General features: G+C 53.5%; 1 protein-coding gene across 2 annotated transcripts; it reads left to right on the top strand.

The window, feature by feature from the left end:
* The first annotated feature begins 513 nt into the window (after positions 1 to 513).
* Positions 514 to 21,202, top strand: NT5C1A (5'-nucleotidase, cytosolic IA). Of its 2 annotated transcripts, XR_014299876.1 has the most exons (7): positions 514 to 723; positions 7,087 to 7,254; positions 7,682 to 7,811; positions 9,448 to 9,570; positions 11,885 to 12,069; positions 13,612 to 14,397; positions 17,000 to 21,202. XR_014299876.1 is itself a non-coding variant. In XM_082688000.1 (6 exons), exons 1-6 carry the CDS (start codon positions 598 to 600, stop codon positions 13,975 to 13,977), a joined length of 1,098 nt encoding a protein of 365 aa, XP_082544126.1. In that variant the 5' UTR covers positions 514 to 597; the 3' UTR covers positions 13,978 to 21,202. The 2 variants fall into 2 exon arrangements, 1 of the variants encoding a protein (XP_082544126.1); XM_082688000.1 differs by having other exon boundaries at positions 13,612 to 21,202.
* The last annotated feature ends 409 nt before the right edge of the window (positions 21,203 to 21,611 follow it).

Here is a 21,611-nt window from a genome sequence, read left to right as displayed (position 1 = left end):
GATGGAGCTGTCCATCCACAGCCACCTTTCCCTCCGCAGAAGGGACTACGGTCTGCCAATCAGATTCCAAGGGTCCTGGCACCGGAGGGGAAAGCGGCCGCCGGCTAGCTTTTGGCGACGGGAGGCTAGCTTTTCATTTTTTCCTTTTCCTTTTCCCCTCCATCCTGGGGGGAAAAGTTGTCAGACCTCTCCTCTCTTGGCGCCCTTAAGCACCAGCGAAGAACACGATCCCCGAAATCCCGAATCCGCGGCAGCCCGCAAGCCCAGCTTCAGGGCCGGTGCTCCAGGGAGCCCGAAAGGCCAAACCCTCCCCAGTCACCACCCCCCACCCCCACATTCACTTGGGGACTCAGCTGCCCCCTCACCGCCCCCCCCCCCCCCACAGGACACATCCAACATCAGCAACCAGCCGGCAGCGGAGAACGAGTTTAACAAACCCCCGCCCACCCCCACCCCCAGCGGCTCGCGCGCGCGCACACTCCCCGCGCGGCCCGCCCCCTTCTCACTCCCCGGCCGCACCTCCCTGCTGCAGCCCATTCCTGTCAGCGCCGCGTCCCCGCCGCCGCCAGCTCGGGCCGGCAGGGTGGCAGCCGGATCATGGAAGCCGGGGAGCTCCGGGAGCCCCGCGAGCCCGGGCCAGGGGCAGAGACCGCGGCGGCCCGGTGCTGGGAGGAGACCAAGACTTTCTACGAAAACCTCGCGCCCAAGAAGAAACCCAAATCGGTAACAGCAGGGTCTGGGTACGGGGGGAGGGCAGGGGAGGGGTCACTGAGGGAGGGTCGTAAGCCCTCTGGAGAGGGACCCGTGGCAGGCCTCCAGGAGGGGACGCAGCTCCTTAGCACCAGAATGTGCCGGGCCCTTGGCACCGGCTCGCGTTTATTTTGGGAGCTCTGCGCCGGTGTTTTTTTTCCCCGGGCTCGGGTTCCACGCCAGGAACCCCCTTCCCCCATGCTGTCCTCAGAGCCCAGTTCCTCCGAGAGCCTGCCCAAGCGCCCTGGGCTGGGGTAACCTGACCCTGGAAACCCGGCTCCTCGTTGTGCGCTCAGGTCCCTGCCATCTGGGGCATTGGGCTCCGGACCCGAGAGTCTGCGTTCGGGCTCTGGCTCACGGCCCTGCGCTGTGGGCTCCGGGGGCTGCGCTGTCCGCGTCCTAAGGGAAGGGAACTGCACTGGATCTTCGCCCTACGTTCAGGGCTCCCGAGGCTGGACTTTGCCCCACAGCTCCAGGTTCTGGTCCTGTTGCAGTGGGCATCAACATCTCCGTGACTCCCGTGGTGGTCTGGGAGACTCACACAGTGAAGAGAGCTCCTCTTCCCATCGGACAGATTCCTGATGTCCCCGCTGTCCCCTGGGCCTTGCTCATTGCTGCTTCCCAGATCTCAGAGCTTGGGAAGGGGGCTGAACGGAGGTTGGCCCAGAGGCATCCTCCGAAAGGTTCCAGCCTGACCTTAAAGCATCCTGCTGCTTCCCTCCTAGGGCCCTTCCCCAGGAGGCCCACCCTATCAACAGTCATTCCCTGCAGCATCTCCAGGTCCTGCTTGCTCAGCAGTGGGGACTGAGAGATGAATTTGGTTGAGTCCCTGCCTCAGGAGCCCGCGGTGCATTGAGGGAGACTTTTGAGGGAGACCCTGGCCAGGTTGAGTGTTCAGATGAAAGACCCTACATGGTCCAGAGGGAGCATACAGGAGTGAGAGACTGCCCGCTAAGGAAGGCTTTGCAGACACAGACTAAGAAAGGCTTTGCAGACGCAGCGTTTGAGCTCAGCTTAAAGGCTGAGTAGGCAGCATTTCTCAGCCAGACTGGGAAACAGGATGGGCAAACGACTTGAGGATGTCTTTGATACTGGGTGGGAGAATGCAGGATTTTTGGGAGATACATGGGTCAGGTGCCAGAGACCCACATAGGGCCTTGAATGCCATACTCAGGAGCCTGGGTTGTCAGTGGGGTTAGGGGTTTTAAAACCAGGTTCCACTGGGGCCCTATGTTTCTGGAGGTCTGCACACATGCGGATCTAATTTCTTTTCTTTTTTTTCCCAACTACCTCTTAAACAATTAAATGTGTAATAAAACTCCATTCACTCAAATGTGTTATGTGGACATCTTAGCACCTTCAGTACCACCAGCATACTAATTTAATGCTGTAGGTTGATTAGTTGTTGTTGTTGTTGTTTTGTTTGTCTTTTGGTTTCTCATTAGCAAACCTCAAGACAAAGCCTTCCCTTTGTTTTATCTTGAGTTTGCTGGCAATTATTGTTGCCGAGTATCTTGAGGCTTATATTTTAACAGAAAACAAATTTTTTTTTGCGATTTGCAACCACTTATTGATGGGACTCAGGATGTTCTAATACTGTGCACAAACCAATCAAATACAGGAACAAATTAACTAGGAGATGACGTTTAAGTCTGCACCGACAGCCTAATTCCTAGGTTCAAATTTATCACTTACACAACTGTGCTGTTTCCATTGGTTGACATTATAAGAAATAGATCATGTACAGGTAATACACTGGAATCAAAAAGTAAACTAGTAAAATAATTGTATGCTAATCAACTATAGTACTAGCTGATTTACATATTGGGGTTCTACCCAGGAGTTCATGGAAATAAAAGGTCAACCTACCTTTTTAAAAGTATGAAAACCATTTTTCAGCAGGATATTAACTGGTCCCATTTCATTTGAGCGCGATCACTCTGGGGCTGCTTGGGGAGTGGATGGGAGACGGTGAGTCCAGCAGCAAGCAGACCAATGAGGAGCTGGTCCCTGCCTGAGGGGGAACCTTGACTGATCTCATGGCCATGGCTCAGGAGATGGACACTGGGGCTGGAGGGGCGAGTAGAGCCTCACCAATACATCTCCCCCTCAAGGACCATGTAGCCAGGGAGCTCAGGCCTAGTTGTCAGTCATGACCCCTGACGCCTCACGGGCCTCTGGGAGGTAAGGGGCCTGGCAGCCTCCCAGCCTCTACTCCTTCCTGCAGTAGCCCCTCCTCCCACAAGCTATTTTGAGGTCTTTAGGCCTCCTGGGTCCCATTAGAGCCTAGTCTCATTCCCAGGAGCCTGAGTGAAATATTTAAGCCCTGACGGCCCAGAGGAGCCCCTCACCTCATGGGGTCAGAGGACTCCTCAGTCCAGACCTATCTTGTCCCTTTCTCCTCCAGCAGCTCTTCTCCCAGTAAGACTGTTCGGAAAGAACAGCTTTTGGCTGTGTTCCCTACTTGGGCCCAATAGGCAGAATCATGTCGGTCTAAATGAGAGCTCCTCAGGCAGGCTGGCTCTCCTCCATTAATCCCCCACCAGCCCCCCAGCACCAGTGGAAGGCAGAGAACTGGCAGGACCCTAGCTCCCTGGAGCCCATTGTTCCCAGGCTGAGTCCCCTGTCTAGGACAAGGGTCCCCCTGACCCATTTCCCAGTCTGGAATCGGGACTTCTTTCTGTGTTCTGGAGGAACAGTTTGTTCCTAGCCATGCCTAACAACACATGAAGGGGTGGTCTCCCTCTGCAGCTAGGCCCAGGGGTGTCTCTAAGTGTTTGGCTTCTCCCCAGCTCTGGCCAGCCCTTTACCTGTCCCTTCAACTCTGCTGGAGCCTGGAGAGGCTGCTCTTTCTGTATCTTTCACAGCAGTTCACGCCTTCTGGGCCCCAAGACCCTACCCTCCTGTACAGTGTGAGAGCAGGTGGAGCTGGTGGAAAGGTTCTTCCCTGGGGATCCCCATTCTGAGGAGAAAGAGAGCCCTGCAGCTTAGAAACCTCATTCTGGGGGCATGGTGTTCCCCCACCATTTCTCCCAAATCTGGAAGGGGAGGGCTCCCTTCCTGTCCCAAGGAAGTGGCTGAAATGGAAGGGGCTGGGGACATCTGGAAGCTATCGAGGAAGCGTATATGGGGGGATGCTGCTATGTGGACAGAGGCCAGGTTAGAGGCCATAGCCTAGGGATCTTACCTACCTGGATCTGCTTTGACTTTGCTGTGTGACCTAGAGTGATATTCTGTCCATCTCTGAGTCTGCTTGCCCATTTGTAAAAGAAGGAAGTGGAGACTCCTAGGGCCAAGATAACTAGGATATCTTTCTTGTGATGGCCAGAAGTGGGATGGGTAGGGATGGGGTCTGAGCAGCTCAACCAGAGGGGACCCAGAATGGAGAAGACTGGCAGGGACTGTGGGACAACAAGACAAGAGTGAGACCTTGGCTGGCTGCCTGGGCTGGAGCGGCTGGCTTGGGAATCTGCCTGGAGGGGCCAGGAGGGCAGCTGGCTCTCTGTCCTGGATGGAGGGTGTTGGGCCTGTCCCTGGGAAAGTAAGCCCAGCAGGTGGGGCAAACTCAGTCTCCATTCTGAAGGCCATTCCTGGGTTTATGAGAGTTGTCTCCCCAACCCACCAGCCCCACCCACACTTACCATCCCTGGCCATCCCTCTATGCTTTGCTTTTGCTTTCCCTTCTTTCCTTGAAAGCTCACAGTTGCCAAGGGGGCTGGGAGTTCCCCAACCTGTGATCACACAAACAGGGGTGGCTGGCAACTGGGAGAGTACCTGGGTTGAGTCCCCAGAAGAGGCACCTGTCCTGCCTGCCACCGCCTTTCCCTGACCCTGCTGGCTGGATACACCATCTTTGTTGGGGTCAAAGTCAAAGGCAAACTGAGATTTACTGCATGCGCTTGGGGAACTCTTTGGTCTTCCATTTACTGCTTTGAGGTTTAAAGCTTTATTAGCCACTAGCCATTCATAGCTACTCAAATTTAAATTGATTAAAATTAAACACAATTAGAAATCCCATTCCTCAGTCTCAATAGTCACATTGCAAGTGACTGAACGTGTCTGTTATCACAGAAAGTTCTAGTGGATAATGCTCTTCGAAAGGGTGGCACAAATCTCTGCTTAGGGACAGATCATAAGCTCTGTGGGGGCAGGGATCCTGTCTGTGTTGTTTCCTGCCATGTCCCCAGCACAGTGCCTGTCACATGGTAATCACTCAATGTTACCCACTGATTGGGTCCCAGGCTTGATTCCAGAAAGAAGCAGTGGAGTTGGGTACATGGCCTGCAATGCTATCAGGAACAGGCCTGAATTTGAGGTCCATTTATGAATCTTGCCCCCATCTTGAGCCTCTGTTTCCTCACATGCAAAGTGGGAGTCACCCCCCACATTCTGATCCTCCCCAGGGATTCTTAAGGGTCCAGCTGCTGTCTCTCTCTATTCCACAGAGGGTGGTGAAGGAGTTCTGAGGCCCTCCTGGGCCTTGGGGAAGGCCTCCTAGCACCTGCCCACTCTTCTGGACTTATCGGCACTCACGCTCCCTGCCCTGGGCTCTGCTCACCTCTGTGAATGCACTGCGTACCTGCTCACTTCCTGATACCTTCCTTTACCTGATTCCTCCTTCTGGGCTGCACACAAATGCCTCCTCTCCCGTGACAGCCTACTGTGAACCCATCATCAAGACTCTGCTTTCCCTTGTGTCCTATCACTCATGCCAGCCCCTTTTGTGTCTCTGTTTACCTGCCTTTCTTCCTTATCAGCAGGTGACTCTGAGGGCAGGAGCCCTGTCATTGCCAGGACCACTTCCCAGGCAGAGCCCAGGGACCTGGAGCAAAGAACCAGTAAATGTTTGTAAAATTTGCATCAACCAAAAACAAACAAACAAACAAACAACACAATAGAGCACCTATAGAAAACTCAGAGCCCATTCTTGGAGCATCTACTGTATGTCAAGCAATCTGAACAGATTAGGGTATTGTCCTGGAGTTTCTAGGTCATGTTAAATCTGTCATAGCAAATATTGTTTCTCATTGAAATAGATTATGTGAGAGTTCAGGAGCATTACAAATTTACTGAGCATCTACTAGGTGCTGGGCACAATTTTAAGCACTATAGATACTCTGAATGAACAAGATAGTTCTGGCTTATGTTCCCTCCAAACTTAAGCATGGTCCCTGTTTCCTCCCCAGGACTCTGTCTAGAAATAGAAATAGATAAATAAGCAATTAGGGCCATGCTACATTTAATTTAAAAAGGAAATCTATGGGAGAGGTAGGAAACCTATGACTAGGACCAGGAAAGGTAGGGGACAGGTAGTTTGAAACCTGCAGGTTGGGGGGAAGTTAGCTAGACGAAGAACCAGGCAGAGGGCACATCATGTGCAGAGGCTCAGGGACAGACAGGAAACGATACTCAGACACGAGAAAGGTCAGATTGAGCAAAGCTGGATAGCAGAAAGTTGACAGTGTGAAGAGGTAGGCATCTGTCTCCAAGGGCTTCCTACTCCATACTCAAGGCTGTGGAACAGAGTTTGAGAGGAGCAGTTACCACTGAAAGGGGGAGGAACATCCTCAGATGTGAAATTGAGAACACCCCCTAACAACGATATGGATGACCTAGGATGGGAGATGGTGATGGACTGGACTCTGGCAGGGAGGGCACAGAGAAGTGGATGGATTCTATAGAGTTGACAGGTTTGGGTGATTGATTGATTGATTGATTGACTGGTGTAGGGAGGGGAGTTGATGAGCGGGGAGGACTTGAGGTTGACTTCTGGGTTTTGGCCTCAGCGTTGAGTCTATGGTGGTGCTGAGCATTGAGACGAGGAGGCAGATGGGAGACCAGGTTTGGAGGTGCAGGCGGTGGTGGGAATCCAAACTTGGGCATGTTAAGTTTGAGTGTCTGTTAGTCAACTGGGGCAATGAAATATATCAGCCTGGATCTCAGGAGAAAGATCTGGGCTGGAGATGAATTTTCTTACATAACTACCATGTTTCTGGGCACCATTTCTTCCTACAGGGCATGTAGCTCTCATGTTATAATGGAAATCATCTGGAGACCATCTCAAGCATCAGTTACATTCTGGCTACAGGCACTGTATTCATTTTTCCCGTGTGTGCAGATGGCCCACGAGATTGTACACTTCCTGAAGACATGTCTTCCCACTGGATCATGCTCTCTTGGCAGGGAGCCCCCGTCTCCCTTAGGTCCTGGCTGGGTCCCACATGGAAGGGGTCCTGACCCAGGTCTGCCCCTGCCCAAAGCTGGGCACCCAGAGAGGCTGGCACGGGAGACCTGCTTCAGAGTGGGAGTAACAGCCCTCCTCCTGCACCTTCACAGCCCAAGCCTCAGAATGCTGTCACCATTGCTGTGTCCTCCCGAGCCTTGTTCCGCATGGACGAGGAGCAGCGCATCTACACGGAGCAGGGCGTGGAGGAGTATGTACGCTACCAGCTGGAGCACGAGAACGAGCCCTTCAGCCCAGGGCCAGCCTTCCCTTTTGTGAAGGTAGGTGCCATGCAGTGCTTTTGTGGGGATTAGAAAAAAGCCCTCCTGGGTTTGAATAAGGAAAGGGGGCTTCCTCTGGGTAGATGCCAGCCGCAGGAACACGGCTTGACAAGGGGACAGAGCCATCGTGGGAAGAAGCCTCCCTGTCCCCTGCGCTAATGCAACCCCACTCCAGGTCACTAGCTCAGTGAGTGGAGCTGGGCAGGATTTCGACCCCCACTCACCCTGTATGGAGGCGCCCCTGTGCAGATATCAGCCAGCGCAATGGCTGATGTTAGGATGAGACAGTCCATGTCCACAGCCAGCCCTTGACCATCCCTGTCTGCCCCCATTAGATACCAGCTCACTCCTCCTCCCCAAAGCTGGCTACCAACTCCAGATGTCAGTCCCTGGGGTTCTGAGCAGGAGGGTCCCCTCTCCTATCCAGGCTCTGGAGGCTGTGAACAGGAGGCTGCGGGAGCTGTACCCCGATAGTGAGGACATCTTTGATATCGTCCTTGTGACCAACAACCACGCTCAAGTGGGTGTCCGTCTGATCAACAGTATCAACCACTATGGTGAGCATCAGGGGCTTGGCCATGGGACACGCCTACCGGATGCTTGCAGATGGGGCCGCTCCTTTGGGGAGGGGGTAGGTAATACCAGCTAGAACCTGAAGCCCAGAGGTATGCCGGTAATCTGGTTCCTCAAGAAAACAAAACAAACCAAAAGAAATAACAACAAAAACCCTGATTGTAACATAGTCATCTTAGGGTGTGAATATCCCTAGGTGCCTGATTTCAAGTTATCTACAGTTGGACACTCTAACTGGCTCAAAAAAAAAAAAAAAAAAATCCCTGAATGTTTAACCTTCGGCTCCTGCAAGCTGGTGCAGGCCAGCGCCAGCACACCACTGCATAGGCCCTGTTGTATTGGGCAGAGCACCTGCTGCCTCCGTGCCTCAGTTTCTCTTTCGCCAGTGGGGCTCACAGGCCTTACAAGGCTGCTAGGAGAAGCAGGTGCAATTGTCAGAGTGAAGGGACTTTGTGTCTTAGTCCAAACTCTTTTGTTTTTAAGAGTTTATTTATTTATTTGACAGAGATCACAAGTAGGCAGAGAGGCAGGCAGAGAGGAGGAAGCAGGCTCCCCAGTGAGCAGAGAGCCCGATGCAGGGCTTGATCCCAGGACCCTGAGACCATGACCTGAGCTGAAGGCAGAGGCTTAACCCACTGAGCCACCCAGGCGCCCCTTAATCCAAACTCTTGATTGAAACTAACACACCCTCCAGAGCTAGCCTACGCTGGTGAGAATCTTATTAGGTTAAAAGGATGTCTTTTAGAACTACAGGGCAGGAAGTAAAACCCGGCCCAGAGCAGCCTGAATCCAAGTACTGGAAATCTCTCCTGGGCTTTTTCTCTCCGGGCCAGGTGAACCCCTATTTCTGCTTCTCTCGGCCTGTTTCCAGCCCCTCCCCCTACCCACATCTCTCTTCCCAAACTCGGTCTTTCTGCTTTTCCTGAATATGGCCAAAATTTATACGTTTACAAATCCTTGTTTTAAGCAACCAACAGAATTTGGTGGCATTTTCGTAATCCTCATTTCAAATTGCTGGGAGCAGAATGATACTCAAAATATTTAACTACCTCAGGACACAGGCACGGAGCGATCAAGAGACACCAGCCGTAGTACCGGAGCAGGGTCCTGCCGCGCCAGGAATTAGGCCTTCTGTTGTGGATTGTCCCCCATGAGGGACTGGGGTAGTCGTGATGGAGTGACTCAGTAGGCCCAGAGCAGCAGCCTTTTACCAACTGGCAAATCCACTCCAGCCGCTGCGCGCAGGGGTACTGGGTGACCATCAGCCCGGGCTTGCAGAGGATCTGATCCGCCCAGCTTGGGTCAGGTGTCTGCCGCTCTCCAATCAGCTACGGCCAGGAGGGCCAGCCTCTGGCTGGACACCCACCTTCCGTAGCAGTAGTGTGATTATCTGACAAGAGCACATTACCGTGGGCCAAGCGGTCACTCCTGGTTAGTCATCCATGTTTCATGGGTGAAGGATGGAGGGGGAAGGGTGGCCTACAATCACTCCGAGAATCGCTCTGCTGCCCCATCCCCACTCAGAGCCAAGATGGAGCCCACTGGCCACGGAGGGACCCCCCTCTGAGGCCCTGAGGGTTGACTCAGGCATCACCTCGGTGCTCTCTGCCTCCTTCCCAGACCTGTTCATTGAGCGGTTCTGCATGACAGGTGGGAATAGCCCCATCTGCTACCTCAAGGCCTATCACACCAACCTCTACTTGTCAGCTGATGCGGAGAAAGTGCGGGAAGCCATCGATGAAGGTGAGTCATGCTGAGGAGGGAGAATGTGGGGAGTCTGACAAAAGGGTTGCAGAGGTTGCGGGGGGGGGGGGGGGGTGCTGGCCCTAAAGCTCTAAGCAGATGCTAGGGGTTACTGTGGTAATTGGAAAGGGAGTGCCTTCCTTAATTCCTGTGACCTGTCAGGTAAACTGAGAACAAGGCCCACCTGTTCCACTGATTGCCCTTCTATTCCATTCTGCCACCTTCCACCCTCCCGTGGTAAGGATGCCTTTACTCATCAGCATCCCCCAGCCTTCTCTTCCCGTGGAAACCCTCCTTACAGCCTGGAAGGCTACTCACTTTTAAGAGCCCTCCAGGTCGGTAGTTCTGATGCCTGTGTGACCAAAAGCAGCCTTTGCCGCCCGTCTGGGCCAATGGGGAGGAAGGTCAGTATCTAGTTCCTCCTGAGCCCTGGGGTCTGGGCAACGGCTGGCATTCCAGCAGCCGGCCTGGCCAGTGCTGGGGTGAGGTTAGGAGACCCAGCCACAAGGGCTGACAGAGAGAATCTCCCTCCGTGGGTCTCTGTCAAGGGACAGTTTAGGGTTAAACTGTGGGAACCTTGTTTCCCACAGACCTGGTTCTCCGGACACGGTGTGTATCCCTGCTTGTTGCTCATGGAAGAAAACAGGCCCACAGGGGAGGAAGGATTGCCGCACTGCCCACGCGGGCTCCTCAGGCCGAACACTCCCGGCAGGTTTTGCTATCAACCAGCAATATATTCACTTTTTTTTTTTTTTTTAAGATTTTTTAAAAATTTATTTCTGCGCACATGAGAGAGAGCACATGTGAGAGAGAGCACCCGAGAGAGAGAGAGAGAGAGAGAGAGAGAGAGCATGAGGGAGTACAGGTCGGGGGGAAAGGCCAGAGAAAGAAGCAGACTCTCCCCTGAGCAAGGATCCCGATGTGGGACTCCATCCCAGAACCCTGGGATCATAACCCAAGCCACCCAGGTGCCCCACTTTTTTTTTTTTTAATATCCACTGTTCTCTCCCTCTTTCATGCTGTCTCCTGCCTAGAAGCCTGGCCTCTAACCTCGCAATGCCTCACTCCTCTGTGTTGCTTTGGGCTGCAAGAGGCTTTCTTTAACCAGAAACCAGAAGCAATTTCCCTAGGCAGATGGCACACCCTCTGGTTGGTCTGGTTGGGCCCTTGGCACTGGCCTGAGTGCGTGCCTCTCCACATCTGTAATTTGAATGCCTGATAGCAAGCAAGGGATGGTCAGGAGGGAGACCCTGCCCCCAGCTGGGTGGTCCTGGTTCCTCTTGGCTCCCGTGTTGCAGGCACTGAGAAGGTGCCCGGCCTGATGCCCAGGCGCATCTTCTGGCTGCTCAAGTTGCCGGGAGCCTGACACTGCTTTCTCCTCCCAGGACCTCTGCCCTAGCCCAGCCCTTGCGAGCCTGGAGTTCCAAGAGCAGAGCTGAAGCAGCCCTTGGGAGATGACCAGTAGACAACAGACCCCCAGGCCTCCAGCCTCCTAGCATTGGTTCTCTGCTGCCCAGTGCAGCTCCAGTCTGGGGCCTGGGCTCCCACGGGCATCCTTGACTCCTGGAGTAGCCCAGGGTTGCAGAGTCTGTGCATGGTCAGATGGCATTGGTTCTGCCCTTTTTGATCACCGACATTGCCTCAAGGAACCCTGAGTAGGGTATACCTGGGGCCACTGTGGCAGTGAACTGGGGGTGCCCATAGATTTCAGCCTGGAATTCCAGCTCCAGAGCTCGAACACCCTTAATTCTACCTTGGTCCAGAGAGGGTGCTGATTACTTGCAGGAATCAACAGTAGAGAGTAACTGAGGCCAGGCCAGCCCAGCCCCATCGTGCCTGTGAGGATCTGCTAGAAGGACAGCAGTGGCCTGGGGGACCCTTCCTTCTGGTCAGGATTGACATTCAGCTGGTCCATACCAGTGTGACCTTATTAGATTTTAAGGAATTGAATTTTCTCCATACTGATTGGTAAACAGCTGTTTCCCTGAGTCCTCTGAGTTACCTCTCTTTCTGGCACACACAGCCCCACCCCGCAACCTTCCCACAAAGCAGCAACTAAAGGGAAACCCTGACATGGGCCAGGGCCCTCTGAGCCCTCCTCAGAGCAAAAGCCGCTGTCCATTCTTATTGACCAGTTTTTAAATATTCTGAGTATGAGCCCCCATTAGTCTTGCCCTGAGTCCTGGGAGAGGCTGGGGCGGGGGGCCAAAGGCATCCTGAGATGACTTTCTCTTGGCCCCAGGTCTCTGAGGCACGTGTCAGGGGCCCCTGCTACCTAGATGAAGGCAGACAACACTTGCCTCTCTCTGCCTAGGGATCGCAGCGGCCACCATCTTCAGCCCCAGCAGGGACGTGGCTGTGTCCCAGAGCCAGCTGCGCGTGGCCTTCGATGGGGATGCTGTGCTTTTCTCGGATGAGTCGGAACGCATCGTCAAGGCCCATGGGCTGGACAGGTTCTTTGAGCATGAGAAGGCCCACGAGAACAAACCTTTGGCCCAGGTGCTGCATACACTCCCCAGAACCCCTGAGAGGAGCAAGGCGGGTCCCCTAAACTTGCCCTTGGCTGGAACTTCAAGCCCAGAACCAAACCCCAGGCCCAACCCAGAATCCAGACAGTTCCCCTCTCCAGGCCTCCAGCCCTCATCCCTCTCACCTGACTCCTGGCCCCCTCAATGTGTTTCTCCACCTTCACTGACCCTCGGCCCCCTCACTGCAGTCCTATCCTCCACCTCTGAAGCCCCCATTCTCTCTCTAAGCTCCTCTGCCCTCTGAAGCTTCCTTCCTCTTTCTGAAGGCCTCGCTCTGTCTCCAAAACTGCCATCTTCTCTCCGGAACCCTCAACCCCTCTCTGAGATTCACCCACCCCTCTGAGTAGTCTCCCAGGTCCCACGTCCTCAAGAAGCCCCTGTTTCCCTTACTGGAGCAGAGGAAAATCTGGGCAGCTCCTCAGGGGGCAGGGAGACCCCACTGGTTGTGGGGTCTGGAGCAAGCCCCCTGCTTTGGGCCACACCAGCCCTCCTACCTCCGGCCATCCATCCCTTGGCCAGGAGGCTTGGGGACCCTTCCACTGCTTGGAGTCTCCCTGAGAGTAGAATATGCCAGGAAGCCTGGAGAAATTTTCCTGGGTTTGGAGGTGGTGGAATCCACAGACGTCCTGGGAGATCCTATTTGTGCTTTTAACAAAAGTCTGGGTGTGCAATAATCCCAGAACTCTTTCCCCAAGAGCTCAGCAGGCTTTTAGTGGCAGCTCCCAAATACTCATCTGAATTCCATTCTTGTGGAGTCCTCTTGAAATCTCTGGAAACCCGGGACAGGACCAGTTTTACCACTAAGTGGTAGCCAGAGGCCCAGGAGACCACTACTTGCTCCAGGTCACCCAGCCAGGGAGGGGTCTCTAAGATTAGAAGCCCACCTGCCCTTGTTTCCAGCCACAGATACAGCTTTCCCCTTTATCAGCATCTGGTTCTTTATTCACACTTCCTCCTTCAGCTGTGTTGTTCTGGGCACAGCAGAGAGTCGGTCTTTCCCTTGACCCTAGAGAGCTGGGGCGTAACATCCTGAGCCACCTATGCCCAATGGGCAGGGTCGGTGTTTGGCAGGTACCCATTGGTCTGTCTGTCCCTGTTGTTTGCAGCTGGAGTCCATTCTGATTGGAGGTTGCCCATCCCATAATCACTAAAATATCCTCCTGGCTGATATTGCACAGAAGGGCACAGTTACGCAGCTGCATGACTGACAGCCATGTACCTACAGGGCACATAGATGGACATACATAGCAACAGTTGTCCTGGGATGGTTATTCTGACCCAGACAGCCCCAATCACAGCAATATGGATGCCCAGACTGACAGAGGTACCTACAGACCCACTGACGCACACAGTGGCCCCAGCAGGTGTAGCAGAGCTAGGAGATGTAGGGGTCTCGAAAAGCTTTCCCACCCCAAACAGCAGGATCCTAGTGCTTTGGGGAGGAGTCCTGCCGGAGAGGGGGCAAATGTTTGGGAGACAGAGGAGCTCACGGTGTTCCCTTGCCTTCTCCTAGGGCCCCTTGAAGGGCTTTCTGGAGGCACTGGGTAGGCTGCAGAAGAAGTTCTATTCCAAGGGCCTGCGGCTGGAGTGCCCGATCCGTACCTACTTGGTGACAGCACGCAGCGCAGCCAGCTCTGGGGCCCGGGCTCTCAAGACCCTGCGCAGCTGGGGCCTGGAGACGGATGAGGCCTTGTTCCTTGCAGGAGCGCCCAAGGGCCCCCTCCTCGAGAAGATCCGCCCACACATCTTCTTCGATGACCAGATGTTCCACGTAGCCGGGGCTCAGGAGATGGGCACGGTGGCTGCCCATGTGCCTTATGGTGTGGCCCAGAAGCCCCGGCCGCCTGCCCCTCTGAAGCCAGCCCCAGCTGCACAGTGAGCCGCCAGCTTCACTGACTTGCAGGGCTGCGGGCACAGATCCCTGTCTGTATTCCACCCCAACGTCCAGTGGACCCTTCTAGTTCCTCACCGCTCTGTCCTTCTGCACGTCTGCCCTCATCCCCACGAGTGAGGAACTTGTAGGGAATTAGGCAGACTGACCCAGCACCCTCCAGAGCCCTCCCGCAGGGCAAACACTGTGCCACCATCCTGGCTGGAAGAGTAAGATTGTAGAGTAGCTTGGTTTCGGGGGAGGAAGAGGGTGGGTTGATGGGAATGAGGGTGACAGTGTCAGAGGAGCCAGGCTGCCTCCAAGGGGGCTTGGGATTAAGACTAGCTCAGTGTGGTGCAAAGAACTTGGCTTTGAGAGAGAAGGCATCCGGCTTCCAAGCTCTGTGGCAGCGTGCACTGACGACCTGGGGTAAGTCCCTCCCTTTCATGGGCCTCAGTTCCCGCATCTTGTAGGTGGTTTTCCATCTCTCTTGGAGCTGCATTGGCATGGTTTAATAAGATTGCCCGGCCCAGGGCTGCTGCCAGACCGTAGGGTACCTTTGTGCAATTAGAGGAGAACACTGTCTCGAGAGTGAATTTCAAAAAGATGACCCTTGCTCTGCGCTGACCCAGATCCACTCTGGGGTACTTTGCTTGCTCAGAAGCACGTAGCCTGTATCTCAGCCCCCACGGACTCCTCGGCTCGGAGGTCTTTGTCAAAGGGGCAAAATGCACAGTCGTCCGCAGCAACCCTACCTCTCATTCTGCACGTTTGGAAACCACAAGACAAGATGACCTGTCTGCTTCCCATGATCCTCTACTGTGAGTCCCCCATGGGGGGTCAGCTGCCAGGAGCAGGGTTTGTGGAAGGAGAGAAGAGTGAACTTAACCTGCACACAAACTCTCGTTCCGTCAGCAGGGGGCACTGCGGGCTCTTCCCCAGGAGGAGCTTTCGGGACCGCCTGCTCAGGGCCTCCTTTGCTTTTGCTTTTAGCCACAGTTTAGTTGCTCCTGCCTGCCAACCCTCTCCCCTCTGCTCTCAGTCCTTTGGTTACCGTGTTCTGCTGTGTTGCCAAGCAGCTTTGCCAGCGGGGAAGAGGTCGAGTGTTGGGGTTCGCTGTCATGGGTCCAAATGCAGAGGAAGAAAGCTCAGTGGCTGAAGTGGGAGGGTGTCCTGCTTGCCCCTGAGAGAAGGCCTGCCCAGGGTGACATGAGAAAATCTGGTCTGAGACAGTGACCCATTAGACAGGAAAGAGCTGAAAGGTGCACTAGCAAGATCCTCCAGCTATGGGACTATGAGTGAAAGCACTGAGCTCTCTCTCACTGGGATGCTGTGCAAGGGATGCCAGAATGAAGTGACCTCTCCTGGCAGCGGGCCAGTGAATCCCCCATTTGCAGGAGCCTCTGCAGCCTCTTTGTCACTACTTCTAGGGGAGAGCTCTCACTCTTTACTGAGTCCGCTTCTTTTTTTGCTAACGAGCCTGGCTCTCTTTATGAAGGGAGGGTGTGAACAGGGATGGCTGGTCCCTCAGGAAGACCCAGAACAGGTGAGCAGTCATCTGAGAGGGCAGGCGACCGATTATTTGGCTCCTGGGCCATCCCAGCTATAAGCAAGCACTTTGTGAAGGAAGCCAAAGGCCCCATCATAGGGAGCAGGAGCCTGGAGGTGTGTGAGAGAGAGCTGGACCGCTGGTGAGGGTGGGAAAAGGAGGTAAAGGGCTACCTTGGGCCTGACCTTTGTCATCTTGTGGACTCAGTGCAGGATCTGAATGGGGACAAGTTCAGGGCAGTGTATGGCAGGGTAGTAGTTGCAGAAAGATGATCCAGGATGGAAGACAAAGTGAGGAGACAAAACTGTTTCCAAGATGAGCAATAGTTTGGGCCAGAAGAGGAATGCCAGGCTGGCTTTGCACCCACTGTGTGTGGATCTGGGTTGGGGAGCAGGGGGAAGGTCAAGGCCATGCTGAGTTTCTGGGGCAGACCCCACCACTGATTGCCTTATCACAGGAGGGGCATGTGATGATGATATCTTCGTACAGGTCTTTCGATCCACATCCAGGATCCATCTGGCCAACAGAGGAGGCCTCAGGGCAGGGGGCCTGGTTTTGAGCTCTTCCCTCTGCTCCTAGCCCAGCCAGAGATACTAGGAGACATAAGAATCACCTCTAGGAAAAAAAGTGATAGAGGGATTCAGCTTTGATCTTGGCTGAACCATGAAAGGCCCTCTGTCCTTCCCTCAGTCAGAATCACCCCCTTGGATGAGCCTCTAGGGCTCCAAAGCCAGCCAGAGCCATATGCAGCCTGAAAAGCTGGCACAGTTGAGGTTCAAAGAATGGTATTAGTCTGCATGACCAGAATGGGGTATGTACATTAGGCACCAGATGGCACCTAATTAAGATAAACCCTAGGGATTCTGGAAACCAAGAGGTCTTGCCTCCAGGACCTAATGATAAACAGCCCTGATTCTTCCAGGTCTTTCAAGAAGCAGAAAAATATGATGCTGGAAGGAGAAAGATAAGGGGCGGTAAAAGCTGTGGATTTCACTGGAGCCACCAGTAATAGACACAGACTGCCCTGGGCAGTGAGAGCCACTGGGATCTGGTTCTGTTATTGAAACCATAAATGAGCATCTCGGGCCTGGAAAAAAGCTTTAGGGGGCCAGAGTAAAAGGCCAGAATCCTGGGGGCAGGCGAGGCAGTAGCTAGACACACTTTCTGATTCTTTCCAGTGGTGAGGAGGAACCCCAGGCAAGGACCATTGTGCATTGGTTCCCCGGGCAGATTGAAATGCCAGGTGAGCATCACAGCCCGTACTGGACTGCAGCACTGGGCAGGGAATCCCAGCTCCTAAAATGTTGGACCCCTGGAGCCCATAGCTCTGCCCCCCGACAAGTCCCCTGAATGCTTCCCAGGAAGTGCTTGCCCACACTGTCCCAGACGCAGGGGAATCTGCCAGTGAGCAGGAAACCAAGCCCTGTTCCTAGACGCTGAGACTGCAAAGATCATCGCAAAGCTGCTCCCTCCTCTCCCCAGGTGCCCAATCAGATTGGCGGGAACGGAGCAGGAAACTCTAGGAGAAACCAAAACCTGTGAGAAGCTCAAACATGAGATGGATCTGGGATCATAATGATATCCAGCTGGTGTGACAGGTGAGCGCCCGCACACCAAACTGGTGATCAACACATGGAAATACCTCTATGGCAGTTGCGAAATAGCGCTGGCCCAAGCCCCCGAGTGCCCCTCCATGGCCTCTGCTGCACTGGCCTCCCTCCACTGTGACAACGCCGTCTTCCCACAATTCAGCAAAAGGGGCGTCCGGGAGTCTGTGCTAGCCCAATGGTCATCATCCACTCTAGTTGCTCGTCTAGAGAGAGTAACTTACCCAGAGTCATTCAGCTGGTGAGTGGCAGCCCTGGAAATGAGCCCATGTCTGTCCCTTGGGACCCAGGCTCTCAGCCATTCTGCCGTTCAGCCCAGACAGCATAGAGGCCACAAGAGAAGCTTCGTGACAGAGGGGCTTGCCCACCAGTTAGCATGCTGACCTCCTTCCTGTTAAACTGCTATACAATACGTGGTACATTGCTGTTGTAGTGTCCTAAGTAGCTAGGAAGAATTTAAATTAGAGCCAGACATTTGCAGAGCTGCTGAAGCATCACCCAAGTTCTCTGGAACCCAGTCTAAAGGCCCTTGTGTGGGGCTCATGCAGAGTTTAACTGATGATGGGCCAAATCCCTCTCACCACCTGTTTTTGTAAAGAAACTTTCATCAGAACACAGCCATGCCTACTGGTTTTGCACACAACAACAGAGTCGAGGTGTTTCAACAGAGACCAAGGAGCTGAAAATATTTTTCTGACCCTGGACTGAGGCAAACACCCACAGCGTGCCCTTTCGTGGGAGAGACCAGCTCATATCCACCCGAGTGCTGGAGGCAGAGGCTGGTTTCACGGCCAAGGGAGGGCAGCATGGGCCGGCTCTGTGCCCATCTGCGGGGATTGTTAGGGCTGCAGAAAATCATAGGCACTAGCTGAGTACCGTGATGTTGAACACAACAGATCCTTGGTATCGGAGGATTTCAGATTTCAGGTTTTGACCATTTCCAAGTGCCCCATGGCCTGTTATAATTTGAAATGTTGTTGACTCATAAAGTTGACTCGGATGTGCCCTCCTCAGCTGATGGGTGAGGGCAGGGAGCAGGACCCTTGGCTAGGGCTGAGCCCAGCTGGCTGTTCAGCACCTGCTCGGTGTGCCTTTGTGGTTCTCAGCTCGTCATTGCCCTCCTGGGCCTCTTGGGAAATGAAAAGTGCTGGTAGGTGAATGGGCTTTAGCTAAATATTGGTTTTGGATATAATGGAGCAGCCGATGTTGACTTCAGCACTCTGATCTAACAAGTCATCCATATGCTCTCCGTGGAAGCAGGAACAAGGTCTTCATGAAGGCCACTCCAGCGAGCGCTTTAGCTGATCCAGAACTTACTGATCAAGCAAGAGCTAAAACTCCAGTGAAAGTCAAAAGGCAATTGTCTTGGGCTGTGCGTGTGTGAGCAACTCACACGCCCTCATGGTGGAACTGCGGATCAGGAGAAATCTGGGACCCAGCAGCCAGAGGAGTTTACCCAGTCTCCAGGATCCGCTGCAAGAAAGGCAAATGCAGAAGTGGTCCCACCTATAGACATGACTGTTCCATCATTATACTCTTGTCTCTTAAGCCCAGACTTGGCCTCAGAATCCTTCTCAATCCAGCATTCCAGGAGCCCCTACTAGCAAGTTGGAGTTGGTACAGAAGATGGAACCCTATTTTGACATCCTTGTTGGTGTGAGGATCTGCTTTCCAGGGCCTCTGCAAGGCCTTGTTTATTCTCTGATGACACGGTACCACTCAGAATCCGGGGGTCTCACCTTACCCGGGCAGGAGGGGTGCAGGGGGGAATGGAGGGGGGATGGTAGGCATCCTGGGGTTGGCTGCTTCCCCAGACTGGGTGCCTTTAAATGTAGGTCCTTCTCTGGGTTTCACCAGCTCAAAGCAAAGCACGAAAACCCTTCCCATCAGTAGGTGGCGCTAGAGGCCAGCACTCCGCCATTGGCAAAAGTTCCCTGGTTTTCTTCACTGGTTAATTTTCTCTGCTGTGGTACTTGGTGCTGTGCTGGACTCCTTTGTGTAGCTTGGCCTAAAAGCACTATAGGTGCTCTGAAAATTTCCTGTGTGACAAGCTGATTTCTCTTACCAGCAACCACTGTGACTGTGTGTGTGGACAGATTCATATGAGCATGTGCAACAGGATGAAAGCTGCATGTGTCCATGTTTACGTGGGCGTGTAACAGATCAGATATCTCTGTGACAACTCTGTGTGTGTGTGTGTGTGTGTGTGTGTGTGTACATGTACAGTGGACAGGATGGTTATCTCTGTTAACTAAGGATCCTGGGCCCCATATACTTATGGCCAGCCCTGTTTCTTGGGACTGCTTCTGGCCATTCCCATCATCTCATGGGCATTTGCACATGTGCAGCATGGGGGCCACTGAGGCCAAGTTCCATATCTTTCTTTCCAGCTTTCAGATTTGGCCAATAAAATCTTGGCTCCCATCCCTCCGCCTCCAAGCCCTACCTCCCGCAGACTTGGAAAGGAAGTGGTAGAATCTGTGCTAGGATACCCCTTTTGACTGCACCTGCCTCACCATCTCCATTTGTTTCTTTCCTCCTACTGATAGTTCCAGGGCCAATGTGGTCAGTTGGGCAGATTGCATACTGCACAAATCCAGATAGAGTCATTCACGCTATGACTTGAATGGAGCTTTCTAAACACCTGCAAAACCTGCCAACCTCCCATGGCTGTCCTGGTCATCTCATGATCATGGCTAGAAAAGTTACCTTCTTCCCTGCCCCCTGGCCCAGCCCAGCCTAGGCTAGGATTCCTTTCTCTGCTTGGGTGTTCTAGTCTGGCCTAGAAGTGACTAACCCTTGACCTTGATCTGGAAATATCTCCTTGATGTCATTGAGATTGAATTTATGAAAGTGAAGTATGCTGGCAGCTTTTCAGTAACCCATCTTCTCAGAGTTAGTGGTCCCTGTAAGACATACTGGGGTTCTATAGACTAGAGTTACTGCCTCCCACGCTCCTGGCCTGTGGGTGAAGATGCCTTCATGGGCCCACTGGTTAGATGGGTCTGCCACAGAATTAGGGGAAGGCCTCAGGCTAATCTTGGAGTTGCCACCATGTAGAAAATCATGAGGTCACCGCAGACTGGATGCCTGGGCCTGGTCCCAAACCCTGAAGCCTCCCAGGGCCAGGCGGGAAATGTGAGTGAGCGAAGAGATGAGGCCGGCCGGGTCTTTTGGGTAATGGAGCACACATTTGCTCTTTGTCGGACACGGTTGCTGCCGTGTGGGAATGTGTGGGGCTGTTCCCAGATATCGCACCCCATTTTTCAAGGGAAGCTAAAAATCTGGACTTTCAAATGTTGGCAACTATTTTGAATTTGGAAAGGATCGTGCAGGCCAAACAAAACACATCTTGCAGGCCGAAGCCAGCCCTGGAGCCTCCTGTCTGCTCCCTCTGGCCCAGGCCCAGGGAACTGAGTTCTTCAGAACCGACTCACTGAGCATGTGAGGATATTATCCTCAGGCTCACAGAGTCTGGGGTCTCTGAGAGACCTCAGAGATAGCCTAGTTCACCCCTGTGTGTTTTAAACTGTGTACATATAAAGTTCTTTATTAACACACGTATCTTTAGCTTCTGGTATCTATTTAAAAGCATCTCAGTGCCCACCCCCTCGTGTAGAACAAGATTGAAAGTGAAGCCTTACATGTAGTCGTGCTTGTATCTACCTGTCAGAAGCCCTATTTATATCTTTATAGGTCTATTTATATCTTTTGCAAACACGGGCTGCCCTGGTCTTCCTTACAACCGAACCTCCTTGGGTTGCTTTTTTAAATCTCCTAAGTGCCTCCTTAAACAGTTAGAGCATGTTCTTCTTCATCTCTCTGAGTTCTCTCGTCTGAAGAGGGGGTAAGACGGCTCGTACCTTCTCGACTCTGCCCCTCGTTGGTCTGCTCAGCCCTCCCCATGCTCCCGCTCGGTCTGGCTCCCAGCAGCTACCCAGTCACGTGATAAAGGGCGCTGTGTGATCGTCAGTGTGGATGCCTCTCAGTCCTCGTGCTTGTCCTGTAACTGAATTTCACAACATGGGCTTCTGCCTCTTAAAAGCCATTCAAATAAATCGAAGACTTTTAAAATAAACATATACTGTCTTGTCTGCCTTCCTCACGATTGTATCTGCTGACTGACTGACGGCCCCCTGGAGAATTGCCCCTGGCGAGACCTGTAGCAAGCAGGCCTGAGATCAGTTCCATCCTGGGGTACGAGTGTCTACATGAAGACCACCCTGGGGGGAGATTCGGCGGCCCGAGTCCATCAGAAGGCAAGCTTCTCCTAGCGGTGCTCTTGGCGTGGACTCTCTGTTCCCATCTGGAGCTAGCAAGGAAGGGTGGGATGGAGCGGGAGGAAGAGCAGATAAGAGAGGGTGTGAAATGGAGGAGGAAGAGGGTGACTCAGTCTCTAGCCTCAGCCCTCCCATTATCCTTCCTCCTGCACCCCAGTCCCCTCCACAGCCCATCAAACCTGGGCCCAGTACCTTGACCCCATTCTG

Source organism: Mustela nivalis, assembly GCF_964662115.1.
Source record: "Mustela nivalis genome assembly, chromosome: 10".
Classification (NCBI taxonomy): Eukaryota; Metazoa; Chordata; class Mammalia; order Carnivora; family Mustelidae; genus Mustela; species Mustela nivalis.
The sequence above is the reverse complement of the archived record's forward strand: the minus strand, read 5'-3'. Positions and strand labels throughout refer to the sequence as shown.

Coding starts and splice junctions, on each gene's coding strand:
- NT5C1A (XM_082688000.1), top strand. CDS start 598: ATGGAAGCCGGGGAGCTCCGGGAGCCCCGCGAGCCCGGGCCAGGGGCA. Junction 7,812..9,447: donor CAACAGTATCAACCACTATG/GTGAGCATCAGG, acceptor CCTCCTTCCCAG/ACCTGTTCATTGAGCGGTTC. Junction 12,070..13,611: donor AGAACAAACCTTTGGCCCAG/GTGCTGCATACA, acceptor GCCTTCTCCTAG/GGCCCCTTGAAGGGCTTTCT.